Source organism: Oncorhynchus clarkii, chromosome 30 (genome assembly GCF_045791955.1).
Source record: "Oncorhynchus clarkii lewisi isolate Uvic-CL-2024 chromosome 30, UVic_Ocla_1.0, whole genome shotgun sequence".
NCBI lineage: Eukaryota > Metazoa > Chordata > Actinopteri > Salmoniformes > Salmonidae > Oncorhynchus > Oncorhynchus clarkii.
The window spans coordinates 41901274-41914264 of NC_092176.1; the positions used below are offsets into that span (position 1 = coordinate 41901274).

The 12991-nt window shown below is 44.0% G+C and overlaps 1 protein-coding gene across 1 annotated transcript in view; it reads right to left on the bottom strand.

Annotated features, from left to right (window-relative positions):
* LOC139389426 (BMP-2-inducible protein kinase-like) overlaps window positions 1-12991 on the bottom strand; it is a 100840-nt gene that overhangs the window by 7713 nt on the left and 80136 nt on the right. Inside the window, exons 14-15 of the mRNA XM_071136172.1 lie at window positions 12270-12487; window positions 10532-10660 (exon numbers count right to left, since the gene is read on the bottom strand). Of these exons, the coding sequence (XP_070992273.1) occupies window positions 10532-10660; window positions 12270-12487 (347 nt within the window). The remainder of the gene's footprint in view (window positions 1-10531; window positions 10661-12269; window positions 12488-12991) is intronic.

The following is a 12991-nucleotide window of genomic DNA, read 5'->3' on the forward strand; positions in this document are numbered from 1 at the left end:
AGTGTAATGTCCTGTATGTGTAATGTAATGTCCTGTATGTGTCGTAATGTCCTGTCCTGTACGTGTCATATCTTGTAATGTGTGATGTCCTGTCCTGTACGTGTCATATCCTGTAATGTTTGTTTGTGCATAACTGCTGACTGCTGCTACCTTGAACAAATCTCTCTTGCAAAAAAAAAGATTTTAACTCAAATGAGTCTCACCACCACTACTAAGATGTACTCAACCAGCGACTAGATCCTTCCTAGGATCTCCCAGAAGACCCTGCTGCACTGTCCTACGTAATGAAAACACTTATGTCACCGTATATTATCGCAGAATGAGGTGAAGGACTTAGGCAGTTCACTTACTGGGGTTTATAAAGCATATCAGATTTCTGATCTAGGATCAGTTTAGCCTTTTAGATCTGAATGAAGAGACTGCTAGGACACAGGTAAGCACTACAACCTTGATCAGCACTCCTTCTCAGGGGGTTGGGGTGTCAGGGTTGAGATGGCATGCACTCTAACAATGCCCGTCTGTCACTGTCTGGTTGGGTCAACCTAACATAAATGGGATTAGTCCCATCAATCTACTATAGTAAACAACAGCCTAATCAACCACATATTATTATGTATCCTTGGCAGGGCTACATATGTTTACTGTCTAACAGAGAAGCCACTGTGACAGGGGATAATACTGGCTGGGCTACATACACTCAGTGGCCATCAAGAACCGGGTCGGACCCCCCAATGCCTCCAGAACCGCCGGAATTCGTCAGGGCATGGAGACATTGCTCAATTGGTATCAAGGGACCTAACTTGTACGAAGAAAACACATTAAACCACGGCCACCAGCCTGTACCATTAACACTAAACAGGATGTGAGCAGTTGACTCGGAGACACTGCCCTTGAAAACAATATCGTGTTCACAGTTGCTTAGGTCACTGGTTTCACCCATTTTAACGTTCAATCGAACAGTAACTGAATGCCTCGATGCCCATCTGCCTGCTTTATACAGTAAGCCACGTCCATGTGACTCACTGTTTGTAGAAGCTAATCATTTTTGTGAACAGGGTGGTGTACCTAACAAACTGGCCACAGTGTTTGCTCTCTGTTTCCACCTAACAAAGACGCCAATACTTAGGCCTAATCGTTTTGTTGTCTATCAGATTTTATATACACACACACGTTCAAAAGTTTGGGGTCACTTAGAAATGTATTTGTTTTTGAAAGAAAAGCTATTTTTTGGTTCATTAAAATAACATTCAATTGATCAGAAATGCATTGTGAATGTTGTAAATGACTTGTGGGTTTGATTACAGGCTCAAAATGGCTAGAAACAAAGAACTTTCTTCTGAAACTCATCAGTCTATTCTTGTTCTGAGAAATGAAGGCTATTCCATGCAAGAAATTGCCAAGAAACTGAAGATCTCGTACAACGCTGTGTACTACTCCCTTCACAGAACAGCACAAACTGTCTCTAACCAGAATAGAGTGTGAGGCCCCGGTGCACAACTGAGCAAGAGGACAAGTACATTAGAGTGTCTAGTTTGAGAAACAGATGCCTCACAAGTCCTCAACTGGCAGCTTCATTAAATAGTACCTGCAAAACACCAGTCTCAACGTCAACAGTGAAGAGGCGACTCCGGGATGCTGGCCTTCTAGGCAGAGTTCCTCTGTCCAGTGTCTGTGTTCTTTTTCCCATCTTAATCTTTTATTTTTATTGGCCAGTCTGAGATGAGGCTTTTTCTTTGCAACTCTGCCTAGAAGGCCATCATTCTATCACTAAATGCAACATGCAACAATTTCAAAGATTTTACTGAGTTACAGTTCATATAAGGAAATCATTCAATTTAATTAAATGCATTCGGCCCTAATCTATGGATTTCACGTGACTGGGAATACAGATATGCATCTGTTGGTCACAGAGACCTTAAACAAAAAGGTAACGGCATGGATCAGAAAACCAGTCAGTATCTGGTGTGATCACCATTTGCCTCATGCAGCGTGACACATCTCCTTCACATAGAGTTGATCAGGCTGTTGATTGTGGCCTGTGGGATGTTGTCCCACTCCACTTCAATGGCTGTGCAAAGTTGCTGGATATTGTCGTGAACTGGAACGCGCTGTCGTACAAGTCGATCCAGAGCATCCCAAACATGCTCAATGGGTGACATGTCTGGTGAGTATGCAGGCCATGGAAGAACTGGGACATTTTCAGATTCCAGGAATTGTGTACAGATCCTTGTGACCTGGGACCGTGCATTATCATGCTGAAACATGAGGTGATGGAGGCGGATGAATGGCACGACAATGGGCCTCAGGATCTCCTCACGGTATCTCTGTGCATTCAAATTGCCATCAATGAAATGCAATTGTGTTAGTTGTCTGTAGCTTATACCTGCCCATACCATAACCCCACCACCACCACCACCACCATGGGGCACTCTGTTCACAACGTTAACACTTGCCAACACGAAGCCATATACATGGTCTGCGGTTGTGCAGCCGGTTGGACGTACTGCCAAAGTCTCTAATTATTGGCAAATTCTTTCATTCAATTATTTGGCAACAGCTCTGGTGGACATTTCTGCAGTCAGCATGCCAATTGCAACGCTCCCTCAAAGCTTGAGACATCTGTGGCATTGTGTCGTGGGACAAAACTGCACATTTTTAGAGCAGCCTTTTATTGTCCCTCAGCACAAGGCGCACCTGTGTAATGATCATACTATGCCACACCTGTCAGGTGGATGGATAATCTTGGCAAAGGAGAAATGCTCAGTAACAGAGATGTAAACAAATTTGTGCACAAAATGAGAGAAATTAGCTCTTTTTTTTGTGTGTGCATATGGAAAATGTCTGGCATCTTTTATTTCAGCTCATGAAACATGGGACACATTGCGACTGAGTTTTGCCCAAACGAACGAGAGAACCCCCACCCCCACCCCCCCTACAGTAATACAAATCAGACGTCAAAGTCCTTTACATTCTCAATCATTGCTATAATACATCTCACGTAATTAAATTGAATATTCTATTTTTTTATTAACCTTTATTTTAGCAGGGAAATGCCATTGAGACCAACGCCTCCTTTTTCAAGGGAGCCTTACATGTACACAAAGCATACAAAATGTACAACATTTACATTTAATACTATTGTTATAGGATTTAGAGGCCGAAGGAAGGCCCCTGGCATTAATTAACCAACTGAAAAACGTAATTTATTGCATTTTATCAATGGCAATTTGAATGCACAGACATACCGTGACGAGAAGCTAAAAAATGTCCCAATTCTTCCATGGCCTGCATACTCAGACACCCATTGAGCATGTTTGGGATGCTCTGGATCGACGTGTACGACAGCGTGTTCCAGTTCCCGCCAATATCCAGCAACTTCTCACAGCCATTGAAGAGGAGTTGAGACAACATTCCACAGCCCACAACCATCAGCCTAATCAACTCTATGAGAAGGAGATTGTGTCGCGCTGCGTGACGCAAATGAGTCACACCTGAACTGGTTTTCTAATACCTTAAAAAAAAAAAAAGGTATCTGTGACCAATCAATCCCTAGATCAGGGTTTAATAAATGTATTTTTCATTGACATTGAAAATATTTTCGCTTGTTACACGTTTCATTATATATTTTTGTTCAGTATATAAAATGTATTTTGCACAACTAACTAGACAACTTTATTTGTTTTGGGATCCACTTCGTAAACGTAAATTAGCCTAAATGACACGTGAGTGAAGAAAAGACAGTCTTATTTCAAGCATTTCCCATCCATGTTTCCTTGATGAACTTTGACCTTTTTTTTCCAAAAGAAAGTGAGAGAGAGGATGTGAGCACATCTAATTGAGATAAGGCCTGGCGGTAGAGAGGTCTATTAGAATGTAATTATGTGGGAAGGTGTACTGGAATTACTGAAAAAAAAAAAAAAAAAAATCACATTTAAAAAGTATATTATAATCAAATCAAATTAGCCAACAACAAAAAAAATCCACAAATCTAGTTGGGACTGAGGTGAATTTAGGTGAATAGGCCAAATTCATAAAAAAGACAAGTTGTATGGACTGAAACTAAAATGCCATGCATTAAGCATGTTACAGTCAGGGGTGCATATTTCACTGGAATGTGATACAAAAAGAGGCAGAGGTGTGCTTTAGGACCACGAGGACGCCTCCGAGCTGCAGGGAAGGCTGTTTGGAGTGTTTATCAGACTGGATACATTTAAAAAAAATATAATAATGGCCCTCCCCCCCACACTTCTAAAACCAAAGGTGCATCCCTGGTTACAGTCATGAATTAAACATATTAGTCATGCAGACATGGGGCGGCAGGGTAGCCTAGTGGTTAGTGTTGGACTAGTAACCGAAAGGTTGCAAGTTCCTATCCCCGAGCTGACAAGGTACAAATCTGTCGTTCTGCCCCTGAACAAGGCAGTTAACCCACTGTTCCTAACTGACTTGCCTAGTTAAATAAAAAATAAAAAAAATAAATCAGCAAACACAGTTTGATCTCAATGAGGACTGTGTCAGGATATTTTCACTTGGACTTTGCAATCAGATTGGATTTTTAAAAAGAGACATAACCACCATTCTACAACTGATTAAACATCAAAGCTGGGATTTACCCAGTACATGTTCTCCACTCTGAGGTTTTGAGAGAGCCAGACAGTGAGCTGCTTATGGTTTAATATCTTATTCACCTGTTTACCTTTTCAAAAAAGAAAGCACAGTCCGGTCTATATAACATGTTGGTTAATGATTCCCCATACCCAAAGCACAACACTGTGTGTACAGTGCCTTTGGAAAGTATTCAGACTCCTGGACTTTTTCCACATTTTGTTATGTTAGTTTTATTCTAAAATGTATTAAATAAATAAAAATCTTCAACAATCTACACACAATAACCCATTATGACAAAGCAGAAAAAAGGTTAAGAAGTTTTTGCAAATGTATAACAAATAAAAAATCAGAAATACCTTATTTACATAAGTATTCAGACCCTTTGCTATGAGACTCGAAATTGAGCTCAGGTGCATCCAGCTTCCATTGATCATCCTTGAGATGTTTCAACAACTTGATTGGAGTCCACCTGTGGTAAATTCAAATGATTGGACATGATTTGGCTAGGCACACACCTGTCTATATAAAAAGGTCCCACAGTTGACAGTGAATGCCAGAGCAAAAACCAAGCCATGAGGTCGAAGGAATTGTCAGTAGAGCTCCGAGACAGGAATGTGTCGAGGCACAGATCTGGAGAAGGGTACCAAAACATTTCTGCAGCATTGATGGTCCCCAAGAACACGGTGGCCTCCATCATTCTCAAATGGAAGAAGTTTGGAACCACCAAGACTCTCCCTAGAGCTGTCCGCCCGGCCAAACTGAGCAATCGGGGGAGAAGGACCTTGGTCAGGGAGGTGACCAAGAACCCGATGATCACTCTGACAGAGTTCCTCTGTGGAGATTGGAGAACCTTTCAGAAGGAAAACCATCTCTGCAGAACTCCACCAATCAGGCCTTTATGGTAGAGTGGCCAGACGGAAGCCAATCCTCAGTAAAAAGGCACATGACAGACCGCTTGGAGTTTGCCAAAAGGCACCTAGACTCTCAGACCATGAGAAACAAGATTCTCTGGTCTGATGAAACTAAGATTGAACTCTTTGGTCGAATGCTAAGCGTCACATCTGGAGGAAACCTGGCACCATCCCTAAGGTGAAGCATGGTGGTGGCAACATCGTGCTGTGGGGATGTTTTTCAGCGGCAGGGACTGGGAGACTAGTCAGGATCGAGGGGAAAGATGAACAGAGTAAAGTACAGAGAGATCCTTAATGAAAATCTGCTTCAGAGCGCTCAGAACCAAAGACTGGGGCAAAGGTTCAACTTCCAACAGGACAACAACCCTAAGCACACAGCCAAGAGCGCAGGAGTGGATTCAGGACAAGTCTCTGAATGTCCTTGAGTGGGCCAGCCAGAGCCCGGACTTGAACCCGATCGAACATCTCTGGAGAGACCTGAAAATAGCTGTGCAGCGACGCTCCCCATCCAACATGACAGACCTTGAGAGGATCTGCAGAGAGGAATGGGAGAACCTAATACAGGTGTGCCAAGCTTCTAGCGTTAAACCCAAGGAGACTCGAGGCTGTAATCACTGACAAAGGTGCTTCTAACAAAATATTGAGTAAAGGGTCCGAATACTTACGTAAATGTGATAGTTTTTTTTAACTTTTAAAAAAATTAATTAGCCAAAGTTTCTAAAAACCTGTTTTTGGTTTGTCATTATGGGGTATTGTGATGTCATTATGGGGTATTGTGATGTCATTATGGGGTATTGTGATGTCATTATGGGGTATTGTCTGTAGATTGACGAGGGAAAATAACAATTCAATAAACAATTTTGAATCCGGCTGTAACGTCACAAAATGTGGACCAAGTCCAGGGGTCTGACTGCTTTCCAGAAGGCACCGGTATAACATGTCGGTTAAGGATTCTCAATACCCAAAACATAAAAGTGTTGCTTCAATTCATTATCAGAACAAATGTCTGTCTCTTTTTTGTTGTTTGTTTGTTAGTCATTCAGGAGGTGCAGACCCACAAAGACAGCCATGTTAATCTGAGAAACATCTTGGTGTAACGGTGGGCAGATAATACCACTCAGAAACCTACAAACACCTCATCGTTTGGCATCTATCTACTCATTGTAAAAGCCATCAATAAAACAAACCCCCAAAAAATGTATATTGCTTTTTGAATAATGTTTTTATTTATCACCATTAAGCATTTTGTATATATATATTTTTTTAAAACAAAAAAAACATTCACAGTATGGTACAAGATCATTTACATAGTTTGTCTGTTGAAAAACAGATATTTTTGTTTTAATTTTATTTTTATATACAACTTATGCATCTAACGCAGTACATTTTCCTTTCCCAGGAGAGGCAGCTGCCGGAGTGCAGCACAACAAACAACCTGCTTAACCAACAAGTTCTGACATTCTTACAATAACCGATGCGTTATGTTTCACAGGAACAAACAGCTGTTATGAACATCTGTATGTTGATGACGATGTTCTAAAGCAACCAAAGATAAAACGATGAAGGCTGTTTCACCACAGTAACAAAAAGGCTAGGAAGTGAAACCAATGACCCAAAATCAAAAGCATTAACATTTGTAAATAAAGAAACAAAATATATCAATGTAAACAACACAACATATTCAATACTGTTTTTTGAACGCTGCTGGCAGGTCTTAAACCATCCAAACTTTTCACTACCATTTCCTGTTCGTCTTGAACGTGATCATCAGTGTAATTAATGGCTCAAGTCATTCTTGTAATTAAATGGCTTTTTTTTTCTTCTAATTGTACAAAATAACAGATCAAACAATTATGGCTGTTGAATCAGAAATCTGTCCACCAATACACTATTTGAACAAGATGTTTCTGAGTATGACTGTCTTGCATTACAACATGGAAACAATAACAGAAGTTAAATAATTGTACACTTATTATTAGTTTATCAAAATAGTCAAGAGTACAGAGCTCTTAAATTGACAATGAAATGCAACAGAATGACTGGGGTATTGAGGAATCCAGCAATTCCCTTCTCTCCTTGTTAATGGTTAAACTTACCTTTGGAAAATAAATAGAATATATGGAGTTGTTATCAAGGAATGAAAGCAGCTTATTACTGTATAGGCAAGTGTGCATAACTGAAGCCTGCAGCTGTCAGACCTAGAAGTGGAGACTCCAGGCCTGCTGCTATCAGACCCAGAAGTGGAGACTCCAGGCCTGCTGCTATCAGACCCAGAAGTGGAGACTCCAGGCCTGCTGCTATCAGACCCAGAAGTGGAGACTCCAGGCCTGCTGCTATCAGACCCAGAAGTGGAGACTCCAGGCCTGCTGCTATCAGACCCAGAAGTGGAGACTCCAGGCCTGCTGCTATCAGACCCAGAAGTGGAGACTCCAGGCCTGCTGCTATCAGACCCAGAAGTGGAGACTCCAGGCCTGCTGCTATCAGACCCAGAAGTGGAGACTCCAGGCCTGCTGCTATCAGACCCAGAAGTGGAGACTCCAGGCCTGCTGCTATCAGACCCAGAAGTGGAGACTCCAGGCCTGCTGTAGTATAGCATACAACCCTACATCACCACCCAAATATAGGTGCAACTTCATGCGCATCTTTAATAAAAGCACGTTGAAATGGTTAGTAGATACAAACAAACTTCAGAGATGAATTGGTTGGAACATTTTGTCATAAGTCCCTGAAAGTCCCTTCAGACTTTGGACAGACTAGACAACCAAAGAAAATATGAATGACCTTGACAACAATGTCTATGGCACAAATACATACATAAAATGAGGCTGTTTGTACATTTGTCACCAAATGTTGTCATTCCAGCCTTTTGGGATGACTTCAACCGTATGTTGGGGCTCCATTTCTAGAATTACGGTCCCTTCTGAGCATCCCATAACCTAATCAGTGGTCAAGTACTTTCACACAGCTTTTTTCGTTTTTGGTTGTTCCTTAGCTCAGCTATATACCTTGAACTACAATGTTATACTAAGTTAGTGAGACATGGGATACATATTTCCATTTCGATATATAGACAGAACGTCTAACTTATAGTCAGACTTCAGTTTGCTCTAAGTTATTATAAAATCACTTAACTGAAGTCATTCTGGGATTTTATTGTCATACTCTAGTTAACATATTTTAATATATGGGCACAGCTGACTGTTATATCACAACAACAAAAAAAGTTAATTTAGCTACCATTAAAAAAAGAAGAAGAAGAAGAAGAAGGGTGACATTCTTACGATAATTCTTAAGATACATTTTAGTTACACAATTCTTGTAATAATGAATAATTTTGGGGTGTGGGCGGCAGCTAGGATAGTTGTTCCGTAGTAAAGTGCACAGTACAACCCAAAAGGGACATGACATTTTGGAAAATCTCTGAACAGGAAATAAAACTTATTACGCCCAAGGTGGGGCTTTTGAGATTTAAGGATATTTATAAATATGCTAGTTTCAAATGGACTCAATAAGCAAAATCAAAAAATATATATATATATTTTATGGCTAAACGACCACGCATTCTTTCACTGCTGGTTTGTGACTAAATTATGAATCACTACTGTACCCATCATATACAGTGGGGTCTGAAATTGACACACAAATTACTATGTAAAATAAGTCAATACTGAGCTATATTGGAGAATTACATTTATTTTATACTCGTACAATTTTAGGATATTTTTGCCCAAAAATCTGGTTGCCTCAATTGCTCAGAGAAATAAATACATTTTTGTCTCAAAAAGGTAGGGGTCAAAAATGATTGATGGATGTGCCCTCTTCAATTAAATCCACGCGTTCTCAAATGGGTTTCAAGTCCGGAGAGTGAGATGGCCATAGCAAAATGTTGATTTGTGTGGCCAATTAACAACTTATTTGTGGATGTTGATGTTTTCTTAGGGTCATTGTATTGCTGGAAGATCCACTTATGGCCAAGTTTCAGCCTCCTGGCAGAATTAGATTAAAATAATATTATTTATTCATTTTATAGTCATTAAATGCTCATCTTTATCGAGGGTGTCAATCATTTGTAAATAGGCCGTCATTGTAAATATGAATTTGTTCTTAACTGACTTGCCTGGTTAAATAAAAGGTTAGATTTTTTTATTTATTATAATTTGGGACCCCACTATACATCCTACTGTTCATTAACGAGATGTGCTGTTTGGTTCTCTGAAGTCTAACCTGGTAAACTTATTCCCATTGAGATTGAGACCATTTACACCAAAAGACTGCAATTACTCACCAGGGTCTGTATTTCACAAAGCGTCTCAAAGTAGGAATGCTGATCTAGGATCAGTGTAGCCTTTCAGATCATAATTAATAATGGGGGGGGTAGTACAGTGAGTGTGGTTGGGGGTTTAAGGGGGGGGTGAACAGTGAGTGTGGTGGGGAGAACAGTGAGTGTGGTTGGGGGTTTAACGGGGGGGGGGGGGGGGGGAGAGAACAGTGAGTGTGGTTGGGGGTTTAAGGGGGGGGAGCAGAACAGTGAGTGTGGTTGGGGGTTTCAGGGGGGGGGAGCAGAATAGTGAGTGTGGTTGGGGGTTTAACGGGGGGGGGGGGGAACAGTGAGTGTGGTTGGGGGTTTAAGGGTGGGGCAGAATAGTGAGTGTGGTTGGGGGTTTATGGGTGGGGCAGAACAGTGAGTGTGGTTGGGGGTTTATGGGTGGGGCAGAACAGTGAGTGTGGTTGGGGGTTTAAGGGTGGGGCAGAATAGTGAGTGTGGTTGGGGGTTTATGGGTGGGGCAGAACAGTGAGTGTGGTTGGGGGTTTAAGGGTGGGGCAGAATAGTGAGTGTGGTTGGGGGTTTAAGGGGGGGGGGGCAGAATAGTGAGTGTGGTTGGGGGTTTAAGGGTGGGGCAGAATAGTTTGGCAGGGGAGAAATGAAGACAGGAGAGTTCCAAACTGAAGTGTTGGGTCCTGTTGGGGCGTGGCGAGACAGGGTTGGGGGAGGGGCCTCCATTAAGACTTGCCTGCGCTAGCCAGGAAGGGCGCGGAGCCAAACAGGTATTCAGGGAGGAGGGGCTTGGCAGTTGCGGTGGAGGTGATTGGCTGCAGCGGTCGGTCTGCCTCCATGCTAGTGGTTCTCTCCATGGGTTTACCTGCTCGGGCAGATAGGGGATCGTTACACACAGGAAATTCCAATAAAACATTTTTTTTACTAGCCATCAAATTAACATTAGACATAAATAATTGTCTTTGGAATCAGGAGTGCATTTAGTGAAATATAAGAACGTTTGCAGACAGAAAAGTAACAAATCGAGACAGGTAATTAAACATACTAATATATTGACAAATGGCAACTAAGAGCAGGAACCTTTTGTCTATTAATATATATGTTTACATGTCAGTCATTTAGCAGAAGCTCTTCTCCAGAGCGACTATCCGTTGTGAGTGCAGACATGTTCCCTGTGGGAATCAAACCCAGGTGGAACAGTAATGGAAAGGGGAAGAAGGTAAAAGATGGGGCACTTGCTGGGGGACTGTAAAAGATGGGGCACTTGCTGGGGGACGGTAAAAGACGGGGCACTTGCTGGGGGACGGTAAAAGATGGGGCACTTGCTGGGGGACTGTAAAAGATGGGGCACTTGCTGGGGGACTGTAAAAGATGGGGCACTTGCTGGGGGACTGTAAAAGATGGGGCACTTGCTGGGGGACGGTAAAAGATGGGGCACTTGCTGGGGGACTGTAAAAGGTGGGGCACTTGCTGGGGGACGGTAAAAGATGGGGGAAGGTAAAAGATGGGGCACTTGCTGGGGGACAGTAAAAGATGGGGCACTTGCTGGGGGAAGGTAAAAGACGGGGCACTTGCTGGGGGACGGTAAAAGACGGGGCACTTGCTGGGGGAAGGTAAAAGACGGGGCACTTGCTGGGGGAAGGTAAAAGACGGGGCACTTGCTGGGGGAAGGTAAAAGACGGGGCACTTGCTGGGGGAAGGTAAAAGACGGGGCACTTGCTGGGGGAAGGTAAAAGACGGGGCACTTGCTGGGGGAAGGTAAAAGACGGGGCACTTGCTGGGGGAAGGTAAAAGACGGGGCACTTGCTGGGGGAAGGTAAAAGACGGGGCACTTGCTGGGGGAAGGTAAAAGACGGGGCACTTGCTGGGGGAAGGTAAAAGACGGGGCACTTGCTGGGGGAAGGTAAAAGACGGGGCACTTGCTGGGGGAAGGTAAAAGACGGGGCACTTGCTGGGGGAAGGTAAAAGACGGGGCACTTGCTGGGGGAAGGTAAAAGACGGGGCACTTGCTGGGGGAAGGTAAAAGACGGGGCACTTGCTGGGGGAAGGTAAAAGACGGGGCACTTGCTGGGGGAAGGTAAAAGACGGGGCACTTGCTGGGGGAAGGTAAAAGACGGGGCACTTGCTGGGGGAAGGTAAAAGACGGGGCACTTGCTGGGGGAAGGTAAAAGACGGGGCACTTGCTGGGGGAAGGTAAAAGACGGGGCACTTGCTGGGGGAAGGTAAAAGACGGGGCACTTGCTGGGGGAAGGTAAAAGACGGGGCACTTGCTGGGGGAAGGTAAAAGACGGGGCACTTGCTGGGGGAAGGTAAAAGACGGGGCACTTGCTGGGGGAAGGTAAAAGACGGGGCACTTGCTGGGGGAAGGTAAAAGACGGGACACTTGCTGGGGGACTGTAAAAGATGGGGCACTTGCTGGGGGAAGGTAAAAGACGGGACACTTGCTGGGGGACTGTAAAAGATGGGGCACTTGCTTGCTCTGAGGAGGTCGAACTCGCGGTCCAGAAGTTCCTCCTCTGTTAGTTTGGAGAAGTTGTCCTCTCCAAAGGGGTTCCAGCGGGACATGTCAGGAGGGTGGCTCTGGGGTGTGACCAGGCTCTGGGGGGTGACCAGGGTCTGGGGGGTGACCAGGGTCTGGGGTTGGGTCCGGGGGGGAGGGGTGGTCACCTTTAGGTCCACCAGAGGGTTTCTACTGGGGAGAGAGGAAGAGAGAGGAACAGAGGAAGAGAGAGGGAGAGGGAGAGGAAGAGAGGAACAGAGAGGAACAGAGGAAGAGAGAGGGAGAGGGAGAGGGAGAGGAAGAGAGGAACAGAGAGGAAGAGAGAGGAACAGAGGAAGAGAGAGGGAGAGGGAGAGAGGAAGAGAGGAACAGAGAGGAAGAGAGAGGAACAGAGGAACAGAGAGGAACGGAGAGGGAGAGGAAGAGAGGAACAGAGGAAGAGAGAGGGAGAGGGAGAGGAACAGAGGAAGAGAGAGGAACAGAGGAACAGAGAGGAACGGAGAGGGAGAGGAAGAGAGGAACAGAGGAAGAGAGAGGGAGAGGGAGAGGAAGAGAGGAACAGAGAGGAACAGAGGAAGAGAGAGGGAGAGGAAGAGAGGAACAGAGAGGAACAGAGAGGAACCGAGGAAGAGAGGAAGAGAGGAAGAGAGGGGGAGAGGGGGAGAGGGAGAGGAACAGAGAGGAACAGAGAGGAAC